The 25,848-nt window shown below is 39.0% G+C and overlaps 1 protein-coding gene across 3 annotated transcripts in view; it reads right to left on the bottom strand.

The window, feature by feature from the left end:
* The window catches only part of Rnaseh2b (ribonuclease H2 subunit B), a 65,693-nt gene that overhangs the window by 25,569 nt on the left and 14,276 nt on the right, over nt 1-25,848 (bottom strand). For 2 of the 3 annotated variants that reach the window (XM_042685647.1, XM_042685645.1), the window contains exons 2-5: nt 16,281-16,352; nt 14,194-14,301; nt 10,886-10,962; nt 8,457-8,571 (exon numbers count right to left, since the gene is read on the bottom strand). In XM_042685647.1, the coding sequence (XP_042541581.1) occupies nt 8,457-8,571; nt 10,886-10,962; nt 14,194-14,301; nt 16,281-16,352 (372 nt within the window). Of the gene's footprint in view, nt 1-8,456; nt 8,572-10,885; nt 10,963-14,193; nt 14,315-16,280; nt 16,353-25,848 lie in introns of those variants that run through there. The other variant, XM_042685646.1, reaches the window with a different exon arrangement.

The following is a 25,848-nucleotide window of genomic DNA, read 5'->3' as shown; positions in this document are numbered from 1 at the left end:
CCTTTGCAATGCTTTTCATTCATGGAGTTTCTTTTTCTTTTACTTAGCAAGGGCCACAATCCCACTTTAGCAGAAGTCACCTTTATGACCACCGAAAGCCAATGCAAACTAACCATCTGTGAAGTAAACAGGATAGCCTTTTCCCTCCTCCCCTCTATATCATGGGAAATGGACATTGCTTATTCAGGGGTAGTTTTCTGCAGTCTGTAAAAGAATCCCCAAGAAAGGTACTAAAGATCCTCAATCTTAGTTTTGGTGCATTTGCATACACACCCTACCTCATTTGAGCCAATGGTTGACAACACAGTGGACAGGAAAAGACAGGATAGAGTGGGCACAGAACCCTAGCACCCATCTTCTGAGGATGCTGGAGTAATGGGGAAGGATGGCTGCATATGACATCCATCAGAAGTGTGAGAACTGCTCTTCTATTGCCAGATAGGGAAAATAGCTTATTGTAGAAGCAAAGCCCAGAAGACTCGATTCCATTTCTCTGGAAACAATGTCCCACTGTTTAGGTTCTATTCCCCATCAGACTCTCCAAAAAAGTTCAGAACTCAAGTCCAAGACTCTGTTGTTAGCCTCTCTAGCACCTACCTCCAAATTTTCTGATAGAACTCCCACTCCTTGAATCCCCTGGGCCAGGGGGAGGGACTCTCCTATATCTCTTGAAGATGCTCTTGCTGAAGATGTGAACAACAAAGTGAGCCTTCTCCCTGAGTCCATGTGAACCCTAGCATGCATCCTCTCTTAGGGGAAACACCCACCCTCTTGAAACCTGTTTCCTGGTGAGTGAAGGAAGTTTCCTAGGAAGCTCTTTTGAACATGAAATGAGTGGGATAATCTACACAAATCCTATCGCACAGTGCCTATCAACAGAAGATACTTCATATTAACTAAGAAAAAAATGAGGACAGTGATACTGGTTAAGTGCATCAGAAACTAATGTTTGTTCAGGCACTTTACCTACATCTTGTCTTTGATGGTGAGAGTAAATCTCAAGTGAAAATGAGCTTAGAAATCCCATGTTGGAGGACTGAGTTTCAGTGACATTAAGTAAATCGTCCAGAGGCAATGGCAAGTAAGTAGGAGCTTCAGCATTTCCACCCAAGCTGACTTCCTAGCCATGGACCTGATGTTCATTAACAAAAAGTATAAAGATCTGCACTCTTCTAGGTATCTCTGCCTACCTTGCTCTTAAGGGGAACGTTGATGAATGTGAATGCCACTCTTTTGGCTTCTATGAGACTGACTACTTCTCTGATTCTTTTGCCAGCTCTGCTTCCTCCATAACTGAACCTTTTTTTCCTGAGGTAATACGGTTCAGAATTACAATACAAACCCAACCAGGAGTATATATCACATTTTCTTGATCCATTCATCTCTGAGGGGCATCTAGGTTGGTTCCATATCTTAGCTATGGTGAATGATGCTGCAATAAACATAGTTTTACTGGTAGTTTTAGTATGGCCTTGTTTGTGATCGTTTGGGTAAGTGCCTAAAAGTGGGATTACTGGGTCATAGGGGAGCTCTACATGTAGTCTTTTAAGGAACCTCCATACTGTTTGAGTCATATAAATTCTAGAGTCAGTTTATCAACTTCTAGCAAAAAAGAAAGTCTGCTAAACATTGAATCTACTAAACAATATGGAATCTTTCAATATATGAATGTGTTGTATTTCTACCTATTTAGTTTTTCATTGATTTCTCTTGGCAATGTTTTGTAGTGTTCCTTATTCTGATCTTACATATACTGGGTCATATTTACCCCTCAATACTTCATAATTTTTGAAGATCACATAAATGTTATATTTTGATTCTATTTTTTTCTCTTTCTCTTCTTTTTTTTTCTTTTCTTTTTTTTTTTTTTGGGGGGGGGGGTCCGGTCGTGGGGCCTGAACTCTGGGCCTGGGAACTGTCCCTCAGCTCTTCACCTCAAGGCTAGCGCTCTACCTCTTGAGCCACAGCGCCACTTCTGGCTTTTTTCTTTTTGCTTATGTGGTGCTGAGGAATCGAACCCAGGGCCTCAGGCATACAAGGCAAGCGCTCTACCACTGATCCACCTTCCCAGCCCCAATTCTGGATTCTACTATCCAGTTGTTCAATGCTAGTAGTCACACACTGTAGAATGACATTTTCGATCATATATAAAACAATGGTCCTGTAAGATTCTAATAGAATTGCATCTAGTGCTGTAGGTATTGTAATGTTGGGAGTACAAGGAATCACACATATCTTTGTGGTGATACTATTGTGAATAAACCTACTACACTGTTAGTTGTATAAAAGTCTAGCCCGCACAATTAAGTACAGCAAAATGACTTAATTATGCTAAAAAAAATTACACTATTCGCTTAGGTGCTAAGTACACTACTTTTTATTGTCCTTTCTGACTGTACTCCTATTTGTGAAACAGCCTCCACAGGTAGTTCAGGAAGTGTTCCAAAAGAAGCTGTAGTGATCACAGGAAAGGAGAGCCCCATGAGTTAGACTGCCCCTGCAGTCCTGCCAGTGGGCCAAAAATGTGCAAGTGGCAGACAGTGATGAAGATCCTGATTCTGTGTAGCCTAAGCTCATGTGTGTGTTTGTTAACAAACTTTTAAAGAATAAGAAAAAGTTTACAGAACAAGGATATAAAGAAAACATGTTCATATAACTATATGTTTCATTCAGTCATTTATAAGATAACCTAAGGAATTTGCCACGGATACATGTTAGCATATTAGAAAGTGCTCTTCTGTTCTTGATTTGCTGAGAATTTATTTCAGGAATGAATTTTGTCTATTGCCTTTTCTGTACTATTAGATCTGACCAAGTAGTTTTCTTTTGGTAATGTATAAATTTGTGAATTACTCTAAATTTCTAAGTTTCAAACAACCTCGCATTCCTATAATAAATCCCACTTAGAGCTCATGTATTTGATTTTTGTAGACATGATTTTTTTTGTTGTTTTGTTTTGTTAATTACTTCATTTGGTACTTACATGTATTTAAGCTATCACGGTCTACTTTTAGTTAACAGATTGTTTCAGGAACAGTATAGGAACTTGTGACAATATACTTGCATTTATCTTGGCTTTTAAGGTGAGAAATAAGAAATTCTAGACTTGATTTTTCTAATAATCTAATAATACCTTGTTAAGAATGTTTCAAGCTTAGCTGGGTGCTGGTGGCTCACGCCTGTAATCCTAGCCACTCAGGAGGCTGAGATCTGAGGATCGTGGTTCAAAGCCAGCCCGGTCAGGAAAGACCGTGAGACTCCTATCTCTAATTAAACCACTAGAAAACTGGAAGTGGTGCTGTAGCTCAAGTGGTAGAGCGCTCACCTTGAGCTAAAGAGCTGAGGGATAGTGCCCAGGCCCAGAGTTCAAGCCTCACAACCGACCAAAAAAAAAGGAAAAAAAAAAAAAAAGAATGTTTCAAGCTATGATGGAATAAGATGATCTAATTTTCTTTTTATAACAATTTTAATTTTGTTAGCAGGGCAATTCTAGTCTCATAAAATTAGTTTTGCAAAATTCCTTCCTCATCTATTTGCCAAAAGAGTTAGACAAGAACTATTGCTTTGAGTATTATTTATTCCTTAAGGTAGAATAAAATTCACTAGTGAAGCCATTTGGACCTGGAGTTTTCTTTCTAGAAAATTTTAAAATTGTACCTTATTTTTAAATTAAACATTGCCTAAATAAAGTAATCACGTTATTGCAGGTACTACACAAGGCCCAGTGAATAAACTATAGGTTATTTTTGAAATTTATAAATTCTGAAAAGTAAGAAAGTCTAAAATATTCATGAAGACTACACAAACTATTGGTAATTATGAAAAACATGACATTACAGCATGTCCTAAATTTCATACTATAAGAGTCAGTGGGTTAGACAATATGTGTATGTTCTAGAGGGTTTCCTCCTATGTCTCTGGTGCCTATAAAACTAGCCTGAAGCATCTGGAAAGTCTGGACTTACAAAATAAAGATGGAATAAATGTGAGTCCACAATTTAATTGCATGTTCAGCAATCGAGTAATCGGTTCACAAACTTGAATTTCCCCAATGTATCGTTGAATAAACTGCCTAGAGCACATTTTCACTTCTATTTTCTCAATGTTTTCCATAACTGAGAAACTCATATAGTCGCTTGTTTCTCTGTCTCCTGGGACAGAATCTTGGCAATTGTACTGGGATATTTTAATCAGGTAAGTTTTCTTGGCTCTTCTTGTTAATCACATCAGACAGTATGGTGCAGCTTTGGCTTGTACCATGAAACAGACTATTACAGGCAAGGCAAAGTTCGTGACTCTTTACTACTCCCTCCTGGGGTCACCTCTCCACTGAATGTGAGCTTTGTTGGCCAGAAATGTACTCTAAGCCCCAGAGTAAGCAAATGAAGACTTTATTTATTAGTGCATTTTCAGCAGTAATAAAGAAGTCAGGGCTAAGGTCATAGCCACGTTCATTCAGATCACCCAGTGATAGTGGCAGGGCTTGCATCAGGGAGAAGGCAGAGGAAAAGGAAGGCTTACATACACCTGGAGATCAGGACAGGACTCAAATTTATTGCCACAGCCACTGCGGCCTTTCTTGGGCTGAGTTTATTATGCTAATATCCAACTAGCAGGGGAGCCAGGGGATATTTCAGATTTTACTCTCTGTTCAAGGGACCATGGGGAAAAAAGTCCAAAAAAAACAGCTTTTCTTTCTATACCTTTGCTCCCTCTTATAGATGTATTCTGATCCCACTTTAGTAGGCAGAAAAATTGACAAGATGGAGCCAAACACTAATTTCTAAGAAGACAATGATCCAAATTCAAATAAGCAACTGATATACTCAACACAATCACTCAATGATGGCCTGGGCACTCTCTGCATAGGTAAGTGTCTGCTTCTGAAGCTGTCTCAGCACTGTCTCCCTTCCTGCCTCCATCTTCCATACAAAAGACAATAATTAATGGGGATTCCCCAAGATTTCAAAAGTAAAGCATGTTTCTATTTTAACCTTAGATACCACCTAAAATCTGAATATCTGAATATCATGGAAGTAATTCAGAGCATTAAAAAAGGAAGGGCAAGAGTCGCTATCAACAGACTTGGGGATAGATGCTGGATCTACTACTTCACATTCTTGGATATCAGGCAGCTTAGTTAAACCTTTTGAGTCCTGGTTTCCTCATCTGTAAAGATGCAGATTACAAAAGCAATGAAAGGGAATTACTGAAGGGCTGTTAACAGACATAAATTAGTAAGTACATAAATGCTGCTGTATGGAGAAGCCTGTCTAATACTTTTCTTGTTTGATAGGCTCTCATAATCAATTATAAGCCCCTAATGATAAACATTCCCTTGCAGATTTTCATAGAAAAAGATGTCCACATTACTACACAGGCCTTACATACAGAAAAACAGCTCACATATATTTTAGGCAAAATGGTGAAGCAAGTAATGGAGAATTGCTTATACACATTTTGATAAAGAATCTGTTAGAGGCTGAAGCCTCTCCTTCCTTCCCTTCTTTTTTATTTTAAAATTTATTGTTTGGGCTAGGTGCTAGTGGCTCACACCTGTAATCCTAGCTACTCAGAAGGTTGATATCTGAGGGCAGTAGTTTGAAGCCAACCAGGGCAGGAAAGTATGTAAGACTCCCATATCCAATTAACAAGCAAAAAGACTGGAGTGGTGCAATTGCTCAAGTGGTACAACACTAGACATGGGAAAAAAGGTCAGGGACAGCACCCATGCTCTGAGTCCAGGCCCCAGGACCAGTACACACACACACACACACACACACACACACACACACACACACACACACACACACACACACACACACACACACACACACACACACACACACACACACACACACACACACACACACGTGTTTGGTTGTGTGTGTATGCATTTTTTTGTATCAGTACTGGTATCTGAACTCAGGGCCTGGGTGTTGTCCCTTAGCTTTTCCACTCAAGGCTGGCTCTCTACCACTTGAACCACAGCTCCACTTGAACCACAACTCCACTTCTGGGGCTTTTTACTGGTTACTAGAGATAAGAGTCTCACAGACTTTCCTGCACAGGCTAGTTTCAAACTACCATCTTCAGATTTCAGTATCCTGAGTAGCTAGGATTACAGGCATGAGTTATTTAACCCTATGTGATTTTGTTTTTAAACCTTTCTTTACTTCAACTTTATAGACTATTGTTCTTTCATGGAAAAAAATTGATTCTGAGAAAATTGCCAAAACCTCTATGGTACATGTCTGTTGCATGTGACACTTATTCTGAATGACTTCTCTTTCACTTACTATCATTTAAACAAAACAAAGAAAAACATCAGGCCTAGGTTTTAGAAACCTAATTATATAACACACACACATACTCACACACACACACACAAACACAACACAAACACAGCACACATAAAAGCTGGTAACAGCTACTTTCAAAAAAGAAAGTGCAGATCTTCTAAGAGTATTAGGTAATGTGGAAAAGTAAAGGGAACTGGGACAGAAATTCAGTGACACAACAGATAGCTGGAAGGAAGGAATGAGAGAGAGAAGGCCTGTTCTAAGACACAGACTTGAAGCAAGCAAGCAGGAGGCTTTAGTCCTGTTTTTGGCATCTGGGTTTCTGAGTTTTGTTTTAAGATGACTGTTTTTATATAGCTAATGGCAGAATTCTGGATAAGTTAATTGCATTTTCAACTCATGTTAAGTTGACAGAAATTAAAATGACTTGTAATTATTCTTCATTACTATAGCTTTCAAAAGTGGTTATGGGCTATTTCATTTGTCACCCACAAAAAGATTCCTGTCTCCTACAAACTCAGAATCAGGGAATGCCTTTAATGGGACTGCTTTGATAAGATCTTGGCGCCATGCACCCCCTAGATCCAAAGTGGAGCCGTAAGTGTGGCCAAGAAAGAATTAGTAGACATGAAATGCAACCAGCAAGGTTCTCCCTTTCCCACTGTAAACTTACACTTACTGGAATCACTGCTTTCTTAAGTCTTAGAACTGTCAGTTGGCCAGACTATCTATGACCCCAACAGCTTCAGCTTATTGGCCTGTTCTCATTCCCACACCATTTTCCAGATTAACCCTGAAACTATTGGGGTGGTTTTTTTAATGACACTGATGTAAAGTTTTCTTTTCAGTGATTCTAACCTGTCAAAATACATCCATCCACAGTGTCTCGCTTCCTCCTTTCAAAATTCAAATAAATAGGGCTGAGAAGTTGGCTCAGTGGCAGAGTGCTTGCCTCTCATGCATGAGTCCCTGGGTTCGATTCCTCAGCACCACATAAGCAGAAAAAGCCGGAAGTGGCACAGTGGCTCAAGTGGTAGAGCACTAGCCTTGAGCTGAAGAGCTGAGGGACAGCACCCAGGCCCAGAGTTCAAGCTGCACAACTGACCAAAAAAAAAAAAAAAAAAAAATCAAATAAATAAATGCTACAATCTACTTCTCTCCCTGGCCTGCTCGCTCCTCCATGCCACCACCACATATCCTCTGGGTCAAGGAGCTAACCTAGAAATCATTCTTGACTCCTCCCTTTCCTTGACCACATTGGACCATTCATGTGATTAGTTCTGGGTCTAAATTGCTTCTTGCTTCTAGCTCCATCTCTTAAGCTCAGATTAGATTATTGTAACAGTTCTCTGCTCCTGGTCTTGGCTTTTCTAGTACATTCTTCACATAGTCACAATGTCCTTATGAAACTTTCACAGGCATGCCATGACTCTTGGGACAAGACCAGGTACATAAAAGCCCCCCCCCCACCCCCCATTCTGAACCTTTGCCCAGCTTTCCTGCCTTAATTCAGTGCAATTCCCTAAAACCTTACTGCTGGCACTCTTAGAACTTTCCTCCATGACCACCTTTGCACATGCCCATGCCTTTGTTGTGCTGCTATTTTGACTCATCCTTCTAGGCTTTACTCAGAAGTCATCCCTCCCCACCCCCTAGAAAGCAACACAATATCCACCAATTCACCCCATCCACACCCAGCCCAAGCCCATCCTATGCATCCCTAGAAATACAGGGATCACTTCGACCTGTCATACCTGTGCACTGCTTGTCACTTGCCTCAGTCAAACTCAAAGCAAAGTAAGTAAATGCACAGTGTCTTATTTATCCCCAAAGCCTGGACCTCAGAAGATATTCAATGTAAGTACAGTTTTACACACTTTGACAAATGAGAAAGCTGAAGACTAAAGCAATAAAGTCAGTTGCCTAAAGTCAAAGAAATACTGAGACTAAAGCCATGTTCTATGACTCCTTTCTGTGGATAACCAGCAGATTTCACTGTGTGCAGCTCCAAAGTAGGCAATCTACTGACAAGTAGAGCCACCCTGCATAACAGCTTTCCCTTCCACCGATGAAGAATAAGCATCACCAGGGAGTTTTCTGCAGCTGCTGCGTGACCTTTCAATCAGCCTGATCTCAGAGGCCCACATGCTGTACCTTTTTCCTCTGTCACATGGTGAAGTAACTTCTCAAGTTCCGGCAGTTTCAGCAACAAGATGCAATCTGGAAATACATCATCCACCACAACTTGATCTAGGGGCTGAAACTTGCCCTGAAAAAAACACATTAATCAATCAGAATGCAAACACTCTCATGGATTAGCTACACATAAGGAGAGAAAAAGACACATCACCACATGGCTAGTCCTTTGAACTTAGATAAGACCCCCTTGTTCTATCCAAGGAATCATTCAAATGGGATGAGCTTAGAACTAGATTCACTCTCTATTCACTTTAGGAAGCTTTTGTAAGCAAGAATTTTACACAGTAGGCACCAAATGAAGAAGGGGACAAAACCCCTAGTAAGTTTAGGAAGCCCCAAGATCTTGAGATTGCCCAAAGTGACCCAACCTTTCAATTTGAAGAAGGGCCCACTATGGTCACAGAGAAGTCTGGATCAGCACATTTAGACATTCTAAACCAGCTTCTGCTAGGTAGGACTGTCTAAGCATGCGCTGTGTAAACCACAAAATTCAGAACCATATTCTTCTCAGTTATGATTAGCTTCTCTTAATCTTACAAATTGCAAGGGAAACAAAGTTTGGCTAAGCAAAGATATCAGTGCCCTGATTTAGGGATGCCAGGCCTCTAACAGGTATGAGATTGCCCAGGTTCTAACTCTGATCATTGGTTTCTGTGACCAAGCTTTAGAAGACAGAAAATCTGATCAGTTTTCTTTCTGCAAGAGCAGCTTTCTTTAATTTTAAGAGTGAAATCTTATTCATTCAGTAGCATGTGTGACAGCTTGCCACACTATCAGGTTAACAAGTGCTAAGAAATGTTCTCATTTTCCCTCCAATCACAGATTCCTCCCACCACACATCCCCAAAGTCTTGCTGTCTGTAGATTTCTACCTTACAACTATGGTCTTCTATGATCAGCTAATATTTTAAATATTTTAGTACCCCAAGGCAATACTTAGCACATAATGGACCACCACACAGTCACAATATAAAATAGCTTCAAAATTAGTATTTCTGAATTTCTTTATTATGCAACTACATGCACACACACACACACACACACACACACACACACACACACACACACAATGAAAATACAGGAAGCAATTTGCAAAACTGGTATCTTTTTTGGCCTTTTTGTTGCACAGACACTTGGGCCTGAACTCGGGGCATGGCCACTGTGTTTTAGCTTTTTCTGCTCAAGGCTTGCATTCTACCACTTGAGCCACAGCTCCACTTCAGCTTTTTGCTAGTTAATTGGAGTCAAGAATTTCATGGACTTTCCTGCCTGGGCTGTCTCTGAACTGTGTTTCGCAAATCTCAACCTCCTGAATAGTTAGGATTACAAGTGTGAGCACTGTTGCCTGGCAAAACTGTTATCTTTTAAACTTCAAGTATATGGTGCTAGAGAATACAGTGGCAGCTAGGGTAGTTGATGTCACTGCCCTGACTTCAGCTGAGGAGCTGGCAGTTTAATCCTCTAGATTTTGAATGATTAGTATCATATCCACAGTGAAGAAGCCAGTAGCATCTTAGTATTATTTATGACAATAATAATGTTTTGAGCTTGAGAATCCCAGGAAAGGGAATTAGGAATCCTCAAGGATTCGTCAACAGCAGTATGGAGACCTTGTGTTGGAAACTTTGAATAAAAGAATTATTTGAACTGTTTATGAGACTGGTGGGTTTCTTTTAAAAATTGTAAATGCTTGTAAGTTTGTTTTATGTGGTTCCTAAACTATATTCTGTAGTTTGTGTGTGTGTGTGTGTGTGTGTGTGTTTGATGTTAGCATTTCTTTTTTTTTTTTTTTTGTATGTTTTTAATTGTAAAAATACTGTACAGAGGGGTTACAGTTACATGAGCAAGGTAATGAGTACATTTCCTATGGAGCATTGTTGCCTTCTCCTTTGTTTTGGTTTGGTTTGGTACGGGGTTTGAACTCAAGGCCTTGTACTTCCTAGATAGGTACCCTCCACTTGAGTCATGCCTCTAGAACCATTTGCTTTGGTTATTTTCAAATAGGGTCTCACTTTTTGAGTGGACTAGCATGGACCAAGTTCCTTTTACTTATGCTTCCTATGTAGCTAGGATTACAGGCACCTGAGATATCATCTCGGACATGAGTGGAGAAGGGAGGTCAAGCAAGATTGTCTCTTCTTGTAACTTACATGCATGTATGAAAAACATGATAGTGAAGCCAGTTAAAAATTGTTTAAAAAGTAACAAAGGAGGATGAGAAAGAGTAATAGAGGGGGAAAATTTTATCAAAGTACATTATATACATGGATGGAAATATCGCAATAAAACCACTTTGTTCAGTTAATATACACAAATAAACAAAACAATCATAAAAAACAGTCTCTTCTGTCACTTCACTGCCAACATGTCAAGGGGACAGTTTACCTGTTTGTCAGCTTTTATGAAGTAGTGGAGGAGCAGAAATAGAGGGTCCATAGGGGTGGCAAAGTGAAGAAGGCCTCCTGTGAATGAAAAAGAACAAAGTTGCTTAGAAGGACAACTTGGCTACTGCATCTTAATCTCATTGTAACAAACATTTGTTGAAAAATACATACGAAATATCAAATTGAGCAGCTTTTATACAGACCTAAGAAATCTCATTCTGTGGCTTATGTGACAGTCTGTCATGCTTCCATTAGGTTAATAAGTGGCAAGAAATTATTTCATTTAAATGCACTCGTTTTCTTTCAAATCAGATATCTCAGGTCCTACTGTCTTTAGGTAAGGTTTTCTCATGATTGGTAAATCTCTCTCAAAAATTATTGTGGGCTCTGAGATTACCCAAACTCATGTGGAAAAAAAAGAGTTTAAACACCAGAATACAGTTTTAACTTTCCATTTCTTTAGAAATCATTTTTATAGTTTCTCCCTTCCTCACCCTCCTTCCCATCCCCCCAAAGCCCCCCACCCACCCCCACAAAAAAAAAAAAGAAAAAGTCTGCCTTAAGCTACAGGATAATGTAACTTCATGTGCCTTTGAGGATGAAGCTGACTTGGCTTTCTGTCCTGTGGCCTGGGGGTCATCATTCAGTTCACTGCTTTAGCTCCTTATTGCACCTCAATGCTTGCTCAAGAGGAAAAAGGCAAATGAGCAGTGTCTAACCAAGCAAACTGAGAACTCTGCTCTCTGGGTGGAAGGGAAAAAGGGCAACCACAAAAAAGACTCCCAGCGTCCTCAACCCCATCCTGGGCTCCTCTTTTTATAGAGCTGAACCACAGGAGGTATTTTCATTAATAAAACAATAAACACTTCATTTGCCTCATCCAAACTTTATTTTAGTTTCAGGAAACACATGTACTTATTTCTATTCTCAGACCAACCTACATATAGAAGAAAGATAGATATCTTAACTCTAAATTATATGTATTCTAAGAAAAACATAATCTTATATTATGATGCCTTTTAATTATTTTTAAAAGGATGAAGTTTGTAAAAATAACCTATCAAAAGCTTTTCAAGCTAATTTTAAGTTTCTATTATACACAGAAACTAGGAATAGGTTTTTAGGTCTAACAATAGTATTATGGTGGTGGCTATTCTTTCTTTAAATATAATTTTATCATTATTATTAAAGTGTTGCACAGAGGGGCTACCATTTCATAAGTCAGATAAGGAGTACATTTCTTTTTGGACAATGTTACCCTTTCCTTCACTTTCCCTGTTTCTCCCTCCCATCATCCTTGCCCACAAGTTGCATAGTTTATTTTTCCCACTGTGTATACTTAATACCACGACCATATTTGTCCACCTTTGTGGTGGCTATACTTTAAAATACTTTTCTCTTTAGAATTAAATTTGCCAGTATTGTGGTTTGAACTCAGAGCCTCATGCTTGCTTAAGAAGCTGGTTCTCTACTGTTTGAGTTATAGCATGGAACTATGGCATGAAACCTAAAATAGAAGGATCAAGGTTCAAGCATGAACTTGGGCAGGAAAAAAGACTTTATCTCATAAATAATCAGTCCAAAAAGGGGCCAGAGGTAAGGGTCAGTGGTATTATACTTGCCTAGTAAGCATGAGGCCAGAGTTCAAAAACCCAATCCCATTAAAATAAATATATTAGTTAATAAGTAAATATGAAAACATAATTTCTTAGCTGGGCGCCAGTGGCTCACGCCTGTAATCCTAGCTACTCAGGAGGTTGAGATCTGAGGATCATGGTTCAAAGCCAGCCTGAGCATGAAAGTCTGTGAGACTCTTATCTCCAATAAACCACTCAGAAAACTGGAAGTGGTGCTGTGGCTCAAGTGGTAGGGTGCTAGCATTGAGCTGAAGAACTGAGGGACAGTGCCCAGGCCCAGAGTTCAAGCCCCATGACCACAAAAAAAAAGAAAAAAAAAAATTTCTTACAAGCAGCAATCCTTTGTCCAGAGAGACAATCAAAGTGGCCTTTGTACCTTAGCATTACACATGGAGCCAACAGACAGAGGACAGAGGGAGAAGCAGGAAACTTGTTGTGCACTTGATCATATTCAAAAGGCTGAGAAATGACAGCAAAGCGCTTTCTGACAACAATGCAGGTGTGAGCAGTGGGAATGCAGACTGCCTCAGATATCTACCAGCTACATAACCCCAACTCACTCCAAACCTGGATGAGAACATGGCTTTCTTGAATCTTTTTTCCCCTCTTCACCTAGAATTTTGGTGGTGGTGGCTTTTGTGTATGGGTATATATATATATATATATATATATATGGGTGGGTAGGAGAATCATATTTTGAATCTAGAATGGCCCCCAAAGGCCCATATATTAAACTTTTATTCCAGAGTGATATTTTGGGAAATTGTAGAACCTTTCAGAGGTGAGGGTCAGTGGGATGTCTGGGGTCATTAAGGTGTGCTCTCAAAGTTGACTGTGGGACTCTGATCTCTTTCTATTCCTGTCTTTAATTCCTGGCCATGGGGTGAGTGGTTTCACCACACACTACTAACATGACACAGAGTGCAGGCCTCCAAAGCAAGAGAGCCAATGAACCATGGAATGAAACTTCCAAAACTGAGAACCTACATAAATATTCTTTCTTGTAGGGTTGGCATTCTCAGGTTCTTGTTATCATAGCAGAGAGTAATTTATATCTCATATCAACTTATTTATTTCTCATATCATCATTTATATATCATAGTGGACAGTAATTCACATGACAAAGGATGTTAAATTCAAATATATTTTAGATTTATATTAGGATGCTCAAGGGAATAAGTTAAAAACTTGGAGATCTTCAGGAGAAGGAATTTCTAGTCAACTCAACATATACTTCACTGTACAAAGGTAATCTCACTTCTGCCTAAGTATGTGTTGATGTGTTAGGAGACAAATCAGAGTTGTTAAAGTTTCCTATCTGGACACACATCACTGGAGACCCAAGTCCCAGTAAATTGAATGGATTTTTCCATTTCTTTCTTTTTCTGTGTGTGCTGGTACTGGGGTTGTACTCAGTGTCTTACGTTTTCACTTGGCTTTTTTGTTTAATGCTAGAGTTGTCTTTCTTTTCTTCTGTACTAAACCCTTTCTGATGCCATTGAAAGCTCTACCACTGACTGCAACCCCATGTGAGAAGCACAGAAAAGCTAAAGCATGTGTTTAGTTAATGTGTATATATACAATATATATGTATATATATTATGTATATGTATTATGTATATATATGTATATATTAGGTATATATACATATATACGTGCGCCAGTGGCTTACCTGATTGAACTGACTGATTTATAAACCAAGAATGATGTTTTTCCTTGAAAACTTTGATTTCAAACAGCTGCTGTAGACACATATTGAACAAGTAAATGGTCCCTTCCCCTGCAAGACAAATCTGTTTTTTATTTGTAATTTTTCTCACACATATACACACACATCAAAAGCCTAGACATAGTTCTGAAGAATGTTCCTAATATAAACATAAACATATATAGATATTCTCTATACAAACTGACTCCACAGAAAGCTTATGGCTATTATACCCAGATGCTTATTTTCCAGCTCCATAAACCTCACTGAATTTAAACCATAAAAGTAAAAAGTACAAGTCATTTATGTTAACTGCTACAAAATCTCTCATTGAATCTGCCATCAGATCAAGAGGGAAAAACAGACCTAAACTCCCAAACCCTAGTGATTTAGCCAGATGTTCTGAGCTGGCATATGGGTTCCCTCTCCAGACCAGCATGTGTTCTCCCCCACCCTCCACACACATACACAGGAACTACGCTGAGGACCAAGCTCTAAACTCCAAGGGCCAAACTAGGTAAAAAATGCAAGGACACAGCAAGTGAGTAAAGCCCCAGTAAAGGGGATGGATTTTTCCCTGCCTCCCTCTCTTCCTGCCTTCCTTCTTTCCTTCCTTTTTGTGCTGGTATTGGAGTCTTACATGCTCATTTGGCTTTTACACTCAAAGCTGGTACTCTACCACTTGAGCCATACTTCCATGCTTCCATTTTTTTTCTTTAAAAAAAGTGAAAGGGTAGAAGGAATGAAGCCTGTGCATATCTTATGTTTAACCTCCTCAACTCATGAATTTCCTCCCCAATTATAGGATGACCTCTAGAATCAAGGACCTAAGTTTAACTCTGTGTCCATCACTTTCTCAGTATCACTAGGGAAGTTATATAACCTTTATGTGCCTCTGCTTCTACATCTGTCTATGGGACAACATCAAGCCTATTTCAAAAGGTTTTTATAAAGATTATGATAAACATGTAAATATCTTACTTAAAACATAGTAAGTGCTTAGCTCACCCTTATGTTTTGATTGCTATTCTAGAAAATAAAAACACCTGCTCCTGTGTTGCCTCTACACATTTAGATACTTTGGAAAAAGGCTTGCTTTCTTTTGTACCTATATTTTTGTTAAATGCTTTGGATAGTTTACTATTACCTAAAACTTTTCTTGAAGAAATTTTTCTTATCTTAACTTATATTCAGGCATAATTAAAAATTTCAAATAAGTAACCAATTACATTCAATTTAATTGAAGTTTTCCTCTCTCATTGTTGTATTTATAATCTTTCCAAAAAGGTACTACCATTGCCTTTCCCTTACCTTCACTTATATGGTCACTAGGGAATTTCTAACTTGCTAAATATCAGATGTCTACTCAAAACCTTACAAATTAATGGAAAAACAATTCTGCACAGAGATGAATGACATCACTAATATCACTATGTAGCTGAGTACTATTTCTAAAAAAAATTAGGAGATAAAATTGAATATGTATTGAATATAAAGTTAAAACTTTTCCAATAAACTATATGCCTCTGTAATATGCAATGCTTTTTTTTTTTTTAATCATTCCTGATTGGGAAAAAATGTACCGCTTTTTGGTAAGAATAAAAGGAGGAAAGTACAGCTAAAAATGAAACTAATCAAAATCTCAGCATGCCAAATAAAAACCTTCTGCTTTTATTTTAGTTGTCTATTTTACTTCCTAACATAAAATGAACTAACGTTAAGAAAACTACTTTAAGAGAAGCTAGTGTAGGGAAGCCAAAAAAAAGTCGATCTGTTTTCAGGGAGAATTCAAGCATGCTACTTTTTTGTTATGCCAATAGTTCTGATGACTGACAAGTTCTGTGAAGTAAAATTATAGGAATTTTTTAAAGTTTAAGTCAAATGAATAATCTGGGAAGGGTCTTAATGCCATCAGCTTTCATCACTTCATGATGGCACCTTCACTTTAAAACAAAGAAGACACAGGCAAATCAAATGCCAAATGTGCATTGGCCATAATGTTCAACAAGGAAGAAAGGAGATGGGAAGGGATACTGTGTGGAGAGACTTACCTGAACATGGGTTAATCAATTTTACAAACATAAGGCCACTTTTCATTTTCTTTGAAGTATCTTTTAAATATTCTGAAAAAAAAAGGTTGATTTATAAAAATTAAAAGGCATTTTCTCTGATGTTCACTTTAGTTACCATATTTTTATTTCCTCTCTTCAACCTCACAATTGTCCTTTCCACAATTTTTAACTCAATGTATCACTTATAGGCTGTGTAGTCTGGAATAAATGATCAGTTTCTTGGCAAATCTGCAGTGGATTTTAAGTAGTTTCAAGTAGTTTCTTTGAGAAGTTATAGAGGAGCAATGCTCTAGATTCTGATGGCTTATAATCTGTCACCCTGACAAAGGTCATAGTCTCCTGACTCAATTGCCATTTATAAAATACTGATAATAATTGCCCATTTGCTTCATAAAGAATCAAACTAATTAATTTGTTGAGCACTTAGATAATTAGACCAAAAAAAAAATGATAGCTATTGTGATTATTAATATTACCACTACTATCATGAAGTAAAACATTTTAAAAATATACATTCATGGGATATTTATATTTTTTAAACTCTGAATGTTCTGTTAACCTTTATCTTTGTCCATGTATAACCCAAATAAAACAGCAATTAAATATATAAAACCACTGTCCTCAAGACACTGGGCCATGCTGGGCATGGAATCTCTGAAGGATGGGAACAAACAAGGTGAACCCTAATGCTTCCTAGCTTACTCCCTTTCCAGTTCAAAGCATATAGGGCACAGGGCTTGGAAGTCTATTATTTATAAGAAACATGTTTAATATAAAGACACAAGTAGAATAGAGTAAAATGAAAGCTTCTTCTACACATAGATCAAAAGAAATATTTAAGAGGCTATACTCACCACAAAGGAAATTACATGTAATATAAGATCATTTTATACTAATAGAAGAGTGAATTAACTAAGAAGATACAACACTTCTAAATGTTTATGCATCAAATACGGAACTTCAAAATGCACAAAGCAAAATCTGATTCTCCTCATCCTCTGCCTCAGATCTCAGCCTCCTGAGTAGGTACAATTACAAGCATGAGCCATTGGTGGCTGGCTTGAGATATTATTTTTGACGAGTTATTATCATTTCCCTTGATGAGTGTTGTAATAGAGAACTTTGGATCCAGTGATTCTTACACATTATCCTTCAGCCTTCCGTTCTTCCATAGCCTAAAAGAATTACAAGATTTAAATTCCAGAAGTTGAAAAAGTATATATCTATATTAGCTGTCCAAGGGAAGAACTGTTTTTATTTTTCCCATGAAAGCAGTAAGTCCAGAGGATAAGCTACTACTGACTGTATCAATGTATTATGCATAATACATTGTGAAATGTGTTCTGGGATATACAAATGTAGACAGACCTAAAATGTCTGTTTAGTAGGGGAAATGTTTTTTCTTTTTTTTCCGTTAGTTGTGGGGCTTGAACTTGGGGCCTGAGCACTGTCCCTCAGCTCTTTTGCTCAAGTCTAGTATTCTACCAGTTGAGCTACAGTGCTACTTCTGGTTTTTCTGGTGGTTAACTGGAGAAGAGTCTCATGGACCTTCCTGCTTGGGCTGGCTTTGAACCATGATCCTCAGATCTCAGCTTCCTGAGTAGCTAGGATTACAGGCATGAGCCACCAGCGCCTACCTGAAATTTTTCTTTACACTGAATAAGACAACACAACTTGCTGTTGGACTGAATGTTTCAACACTAATTTCAAGTGAGATGATGGAATCAGGTTTTTAACCTCTTTACTATGGAATATGTTTCAAGATTACTTTGTCTTATCTATTTCACTTATTCATTCACCGAGTATTGACTAGTACAAAATAAATCCAGCATTGTTCACATGGAGTTCATGGAAACTCTACAGAAGAGACAGATTTTAAACGTTCACAAATTCATTCTGCATTCACAAATGCAGAGTGTAAGTGTACAACTGTTAAGAAGGAGAAATAGTTTAATAGGATATGAAACCTTACGATAGAAGACATAAACAAGGAGATTTGGCAAGCTTCCAATGCTAGAACTGCTTACGTTGTCTACTTTCATAGCTAAGGAAATATGTAGTTATGGGGTATAGTATGTTTTGATACATATGTTCAATGTGTGACTGTATACCCATCATTACCTCAAACATTTCTATTCTGAAAAATACAGTAAATTATTAACTACTAACTCCACTGTGAGACACTAGACCTTCCTGCTATCTAATTATAATTTTCACTCCATCAACCACTCCCTTACCCCTTTCTACCCTTTCCAGTAGTAACCACACTTCTACTCTATTTCCATGAGATAATCTGTTTTAGCATCCACAGAAGTATACCAGGCAGCCAACTGACTTGACAAGGGTGTCAAAAACATTTGTCAGAAAGGGTCTAATCTCTTTGATAAACAGTGTTGGGAAAACGGAATATGCTCAAGAATATTCAGAGTGAAACTAAACTGCTTTCATCATATACTAAAATCAACTAAAAATAAAGACTTAAATAAAAAACTTGCAACTATGAAACTAGTAGAAGAAAATGTGGGCATTTGCTCTGAATAAGATGATGTTTACAACAAAGCCAAAAATAGACAAATGGGATATATTAACTGAAGTTTCTCCACAGGAAAGGAAACAAGAGTGAAGAGAAAGTCTGTGGAATGGGTGGAAGGTTTTGATATGCTCATTTAAATTTTTTGAGTTAGATGCTGATATCTGAAAGCCAACTCGTTTTATATTCAGCACAAACTTCAAATATAAATATTTCCCCTATACATAAAAAATGTTACTGAGTAAAGATTTTGACTTTTACAATTAAAAACCCTGGCAACAAGAAACTCACACTGACAAACAGCAACCACCAGGATCTAGTTCTTTTTGGTCCCCTTCAGTATCTCCTATACCATCTCATGATTAGACTATCAAATGCTATGTCTGCCCTCCCCGCCCCCACCCCCACACACCTTGCTTCCTACATTCTATGCACTCACAGCAGGACTGGTTAAATATTCAACATTAGGTGGCTAAACAACCACTCAGCCATAAACACCACTACATCTTGCTGAACCTTTTTATACTACCAATTTCATGCTGCCAGTTCTGACTGTCAGTTCCAGGAACTAGGAATTCTGCTGTGAACAAAACAAAGCTCTTTCCCTCATAGAAAGCCTGCATAATGCATCTCTTTATCTCTGGTTTCTACAACTCCAAACCAAAAGGATCACCCTGATCTGCCTTCACCTCTCCATCGCTCAGTCCCTACAGGGCAACAAAGTGGAGGACCCAGATCTACTGGAGCCTGGGAGGCCTGGTCTAGAATTGCACTGACCAAAAGAAATAAAATGCATTCCACAAACCTGAACCTCATATGTAAATTTTTCTACAAGCCACATTAAACATGATCAAAAGAAATTTTAGTAATATATTTTATTTATCTTAGTCTACCTAAAATATTTTCACCATGTAAAAAATTTCACTGGCATGCTATCTGAGTTTCTTGTAGATGCCTTTTATCAGATTGAAAAAGTTTCTATTAATAAATTGTTAAGTGGTTTTTCTTTTAAGAGTGAAAAAATGTTAATTATGTAAGATGTTTTTCCCTATGGTTAATGAGGTGATTAAATGGATTTTAGCTTTTATTCTATTAATATAGTGTATTAACATGTTTGAGCCAATTTTCATTCTTAGAATAAATCATACTTGGTCATAGCAAATAATCCTGTTTATATATTCCTGGATGTAGTCTGGTTGTTGTTGAAGATTTTTACATCCATGTTCATAGGGAATATTGGATAAATTTTCTTTATTTGAAATGTCTTTGTCTGGTTTGGGTTTCAGGGAAAAACTATCTTCATAGAATGAGTTAGGAAGTATTTCTTTTTTCATTGGTGGGAAAGTTTGTAAAGGATTGGAGCTTTTCAATGTTCAATAGAATTCTACAGTGAAACTGTTTAAATGCCCTCCCCTGCACCATGGGGGGGGGGGGAGGGAAATCTGATAATTTAAATTTCTTTACTTGCCATAGTTGTATTCAGATTTTGATTTTTTTTTTGTCGGTGGTGGGGTTTGAACTCTGAGCCTGGGCACTGTCCCTCAGCTCTTCAGCTCAAGGCTAGAACTCTACCACTTGAGCGCCACTTCCAGTTTTTTGGTGTTTTATTGGAGATAAGAGTCTCACAGGAAGTGGCGCTGTAGCTCAAGTGGTAGAGCGCTCGCCTTGAGTTGAAGAGCTGAGGGACCACGCCCAGGCCCAGAGTTCAAGCCCCATGACCGACAAAAAAAAAAAAAAAAAAAGAGTCTCACAGTCTTTTCTGCCCTGGCTGGCTTTGAACCATGATCCTCAGATCTCAGCCTCCTGAGTAGCTAGGATTACAAATGTGAGCCACCAGCGCCCGGCACAGATTTTGATTTTTGAGTCAGTTTTGGAGTTTATCTTCTTTTATATTTTATCTTTTGTAGTTTATCTGGAAAATTTTCCATTTCTTCTGAATTGTCTGTTTCACTGGCAGACAGTAGTTTGTAATATTTCCTTACAATGTGCCAATTACAACCTTTTAATAGAAGTGCTTAATGCTTCACATTTAGTATAATTATTGATTTATTAGGGCAGGTCTTCTAGCAATGAATTTTCTGTTTTCTTTATCTGAGAATATCTTGTTGCTTTCTTGTTTTTCAGTGATAATTTTGACAGACACTGAACCTTCTATTGTGAGTTATTTTCTTTCATTATCTTCAGCATACCATTCCAGACTCTGTTAACTTCACTGAGTTCCCTTTTGCTTGATAACTCATTTTTTTGATGTTGCTTTCAAGATTCTTTGTCTTTTGACCATCTGATACTTGTAGAAATGGATCTCCTTTATTTTATCCTGTTTAGAATTTGTTCACTTCTTAGCTGAATAGATTATTAATTGTAAGGTCAGCAGACTCCACCCTCCTCGCAGCAAAGTCTCCACCCAGTACCTGCGTTACCTAGGCAACTGGGACACCTGGAAGAGGTTACATCTGCTTCTGCTGAGGTCACATCTGAATTTGATGTGGCCACACCTTTCTCCGCCCATACCCTAGATAAGGGCTAGCCCAGGCCCAGAGGTCTCTCTCTGTTCTTTTCTAGCTCTCCCTGCTGGCGCTCCCTCTCCTCTCCTCCCCTCCCCTCCCCTCCCCTCCCCTCCCCTTTCTCTCTCTGCTCTCTCACTGCTCTCTCTCTCTCTGCTCTCTCACTGCTCTTTCTTGCTCTCTCTGCTCTTTTCTAGCTCTTTCCTCTCTTTCCCAGGCCTTTCCCAGCCACGTGGAGTGCCAACCTTGCCTGGTTCCAGCAGGTCTACTGAATAAACCTACCCCTTACCTGAATACCATGTGCGTGGTGCAGTTCTTACTCAGCTCTCTTTTTAAAAAGCTAACAATAATCATATTTTGTAAGTGTTTGAACATTAATTCTTGAAATAGTCTTAGTCTTCTGGGAGATTTCTATTATGCATATGTTGATAGGATTGATGGTGTCCTACAAACCTACTCAGTTTCTTAGTTTTTCTGTTCCTTAGGCTAGATAATCTGGATTAATTTATCTTCAGATTTTCTAAAGTTTTCCTCTACCAGCTCTACCAGCTCTTACCTGCTGTTGGGTACATCAGGGAATTTTTCATATCTGATATATTTTTCAATCTCAGAATCTATATGTTCTTTGGTAATTTCCACTATCCATATTGACATTCTCTATTTTTTTAACACATGCAAAGCCCAGAAAAAGATATACCCCTATTGACATAGTCCCCTAGTAGCATACGTCATCCTGCAAAGTTCCACATCCTAACGTTTTTTAAGGCCCTCCACACTATCTGGGGACAAAACATTCTACACAGAAGACTATGGGGGATATTTCTGTGGTATTACTAGAAATGAGATGCCCCTGCTTTAACTCACTAGAACCCCAGGATTTTTGTTTGTCTTGGCAGTACTCCCTCTTATGCTTTGGATATTTTTATATTTAGGCCCAGGCCAGCATGGACTGTGATCCTGTTATTTATATTTCCTGCACAGCTGGAATGACAGATATATGCCATCATGCTCAGCTTTTTATTGGTTGAAATGAGGGGTCTCAAAAACTTAAGGCTGGGGCTGGGAAGGTGTCTCAGTGATAGAGCGCTTGCCTTGCATGCCTGAGGCCCTGGGTTCGATTCCTCAGCACCACATAAGCAAAAAGAAAAAAGCCAAAAGTGGCACTGTGGCTCAAGTGGTAGAGTGCTAGCCTTGAGCTGAAGAGCTGAAGGACAGCGCCCAGGTCCAGAGTTCAGGCCCCTCAACCGGATCCCAAAAAAACAAAACAAAAAAAAAACTTAAGGCGTCTGGGTGGGCTTGGGGGGAATTCCCGGCCAATGCAACAAAGGTAAAGCCGAATTCAGAAATCCTTACCCAAAAGACCACCAGAGACTGTCACCAATGTAAAAGCAAAGGAGTCTTTATTGCAAGCTCGAGCTTGGTCCCCCTGATACATGGCAGCAGCCCATGACGCTGAGAGGCCCCGAGTCCAGGGTTACAGTAACTTGTTATACATTTTTTAGGGAAGGCAGGGGCTTTACATACATCATAACTTCTTGTAACAAATGGCTACAAACCGCGGGAAAATCATAAAACAACTCTATAGTATGATTGGCGCACTATACAAAGCGGGAAAGGACCAGAAACAAATTGTTGGTTAGATCAAGGGGGCTTAGGTACTTTAAACTGGTTGGCTTGCACCACAAGGGAGGCTCAAGAGGATAGGTGCTAAACTGCAGGGTGCCTGGTCACCAGACCCCAGGAGGGGCAGCTCTGGAATTTCAGATACCTTGACATACAGTCTTGAGAAAACACCATCTCTGGTTCCGAGAATTGTTTGTGCGAGGCTGCTGTCCTAATTCCTAGCATTGAGGCTGAAGTGGGTCAAGGGTTAAGCTGCAGAACTGAGATGGGGAGTCTTAAGTGAAATGGAGTTGCTTAGGTTCCTCAATATGCCACCATGCTCAGCTTTTTATTGGTTGAAATGAGGGGTCTCAAAAACTTTTTGCTCATGCTAGCCTCAAATCACATTACTCCTATGGCTACCTCTCAAGTAGCTAGGATTATAGTCATGGGCTACCACACTTAATTTGGGGTTTTTGTTGTTGTCCCCTCTCCCCCCCCCTTTTTTTTTGTAGGTCATGGGACTTGACTTGGGGCGTGGGCATTGTCCCTGAACTCTTGCTCAAGGCTACTTTGAGCAACAGCAACACTTCCTGTTTTTGAGTGGTTAATTGGAGATAAGAGTCTCCAGGGGACTCTTCTGCAGGGGCTGGCTTTGAACCACAATCCTCAAATCTTAGCCTCCTAAATAGGTAGCAAGGATTACAGATGTGAGCCATTAGCACCTAGACTGTTTTTTCCCTTTTTAATGTCACTGCAATTGTTGCTATTTGCTTGTTTAGTGACTTTCCTATACCAATTCTGTAAAGTCTGTATTCTCTGTGTTGTGGAGTCACTGATACCTCTGTTCAGTTATCTTAGTGGCTTTGAACTGATAAGTTTCTCAGCCTTTGCTAAGAAAATAAAGCAGGTCTTCAGAGCCTCATCATCAGTCATTGAGAGGTTAAAGTTTTCTCAAGTCTTTCCTAAGCATGCCCACATACATGTAACTTTCTAACTCCCTGGGAATTTGTCAGTTTTCCAAAGTTCCCTATGGATATCTTGCTCCACAGTATCTTCCCTTTAAGTTTCTAGCCATGGGCTGGGAAGGTGGCTCAGTGGTAGAGTGCTTGCCTTGCATGCATGAGGCCATGGGCTCAATTCCTCAGCACCACATAAGCAGAATTGTCGAGAGCCCTGCAGGGAGTCTCTCCGCAAGATAAGCTTGACTATCTCTCTGGAACATCTCTGGAGGCTATTTACAGAATCTGGTCTTTGCATCCTGCCCCAAACAAAGACCAGGTAGCTGCTATTGACCACCTTTTCACATTGCCCTAAGCAAACATCTTGCAGCTGCTACGGCCAATGAAAAAGCTTCCTTATTCTAAGCATATAAATACCCCTGTGTGAAAAATAAAAATTTGGCAGCTTGATCAGAATCCTTGTCTTGCTGTCCTTCTTCGTGTCTCTTGTCCCTTCATTCCTTCTCGCTTAGGTTCACTGCCCTCGTTGACGTCCTGCGGGTCGGGACACAGAATAAAGCCGGAAGTGGTGCTGTGGCTCAAGTGGTAGAGCACTCGCCTTGAGCTGAAGAGCTGAAGGACAGTGCCCAGGCCCAGAGTTCAGGCCCCACAACCAAAAAACAAAAAAAAAGTTTCTAGCCATATTGTAATCTGCTAAAGCGGTATTGCTCCTCAGAAACTATAGTGTCAAACAACTGCCATTGTTTTTGACAAATGCCCTGGGGAGAGCACTTTTCTCAAAGAGTAAGCTTTGGCTCCAAGTCAGGTCAAATAACAACACAGCCTTGTATATGGGATTTTCCAGGGAATTGGAAGACTGGTCAAATAGGGACAATGCTGTGGGAAAGGGATTTTTTTTTTAACAGTACCAAACCAGTCTGTCCTGTCCAGCACTTGCAAGGCTGCTGGTTTTCACACGTACCAACATTGCAAACTGCTGTTTCAAGCCTACTACAGAATGGTGCAGAGGGAAATCGGAATAGTTCAAGTTACAATGCCACAAACCCTGCTGTTCCTAATGAAATTCAGCAGCTTTCCTTGAATAAACACTCTTTAGACTGTTGGAAGCTTTTGGCTTATTTCAAGAGTTGGGAAAAGTTGGATTGACTGTCTTGCCATGTTTCATTGTGTTTATGGAATGGTGGGTTTGTTCTCATTGCATTTTGAAAGCTTAGCATGAAAAACTGCTATAATACCACTGATATGTTCTTTAATCTGTACCTGGTATTAGTGTTGAAAATAAAGTGAGTGGTGGTCCATTTTTAAGACATTTGATTTTGAGTGGAAAATTAGCAGTACATTGCTTGCATAGCTATTTTCAGATGTGTTGGAAAGCCTGTAGATAAACAGACAAAATTAGAAGAGGGCACAGCTGATTAGCAAGGGGAAGAATAAAATGAGAAAATGGGTAGAAACTGTAGGTACCAGCAAACACACAAGAATTCCCACCACAAAAGAACAAAGGTAAGTAAAGACAGCCAAAAGCTCCTTTCTAAATTTTAACCAGTCTCACATGGTACATGTATTCAAATTACCCAATAGAAAGTAATGTAACTTAGGAGAAAGAATGTGAACCCCATATTTCTCAGACTAATTGGGGGAAAGGAGCTCTCAGCACTAGATATAAAATTGCTGTTGTAATCTTGGAGCACATGCCTACCATCATACAGACACTCAATCTTCTAAGATTACCATTTAAGTCTCACTTTTATTGTACTTCTTGTCTTGGAGTCAGTACTTGGAGCTTGAACAGGTGAATGAGCTTTTCACATCAGGACACAATATTACTTCTGCTTAAAGAATAAAAGCTCTATCAAAGTTAGAGTTTTCACTTAAATTTGGGAAATCCTGAATTATTCCAAAGGCTGGCACCTTTACCAAGCTTAGAAGTGTTAGTATTATGCTCACCT

The sequence above is a fragment of the Dipodomys spectabilis genome, unplaced genomic scaffold (assembly GCF_019054845.1).
Source record: "Dipodomys spectabilis isolate Male_0828 unplaced genomic scaffold, ASM1905484v1 ptg000095l, whole genome shotgun sequence".
NCBI classification, from domain to species: Eukaryota; Metazoa; Chordata; class Mammalia; order Rodentia; family Heteromyidae; genus Dipodomys; species Dipodomys spectabilis.
Note: the sequence above shows the minus strand (reverse complement) of the source record. Positions and strands in the feature narration are given on the sequence as shown.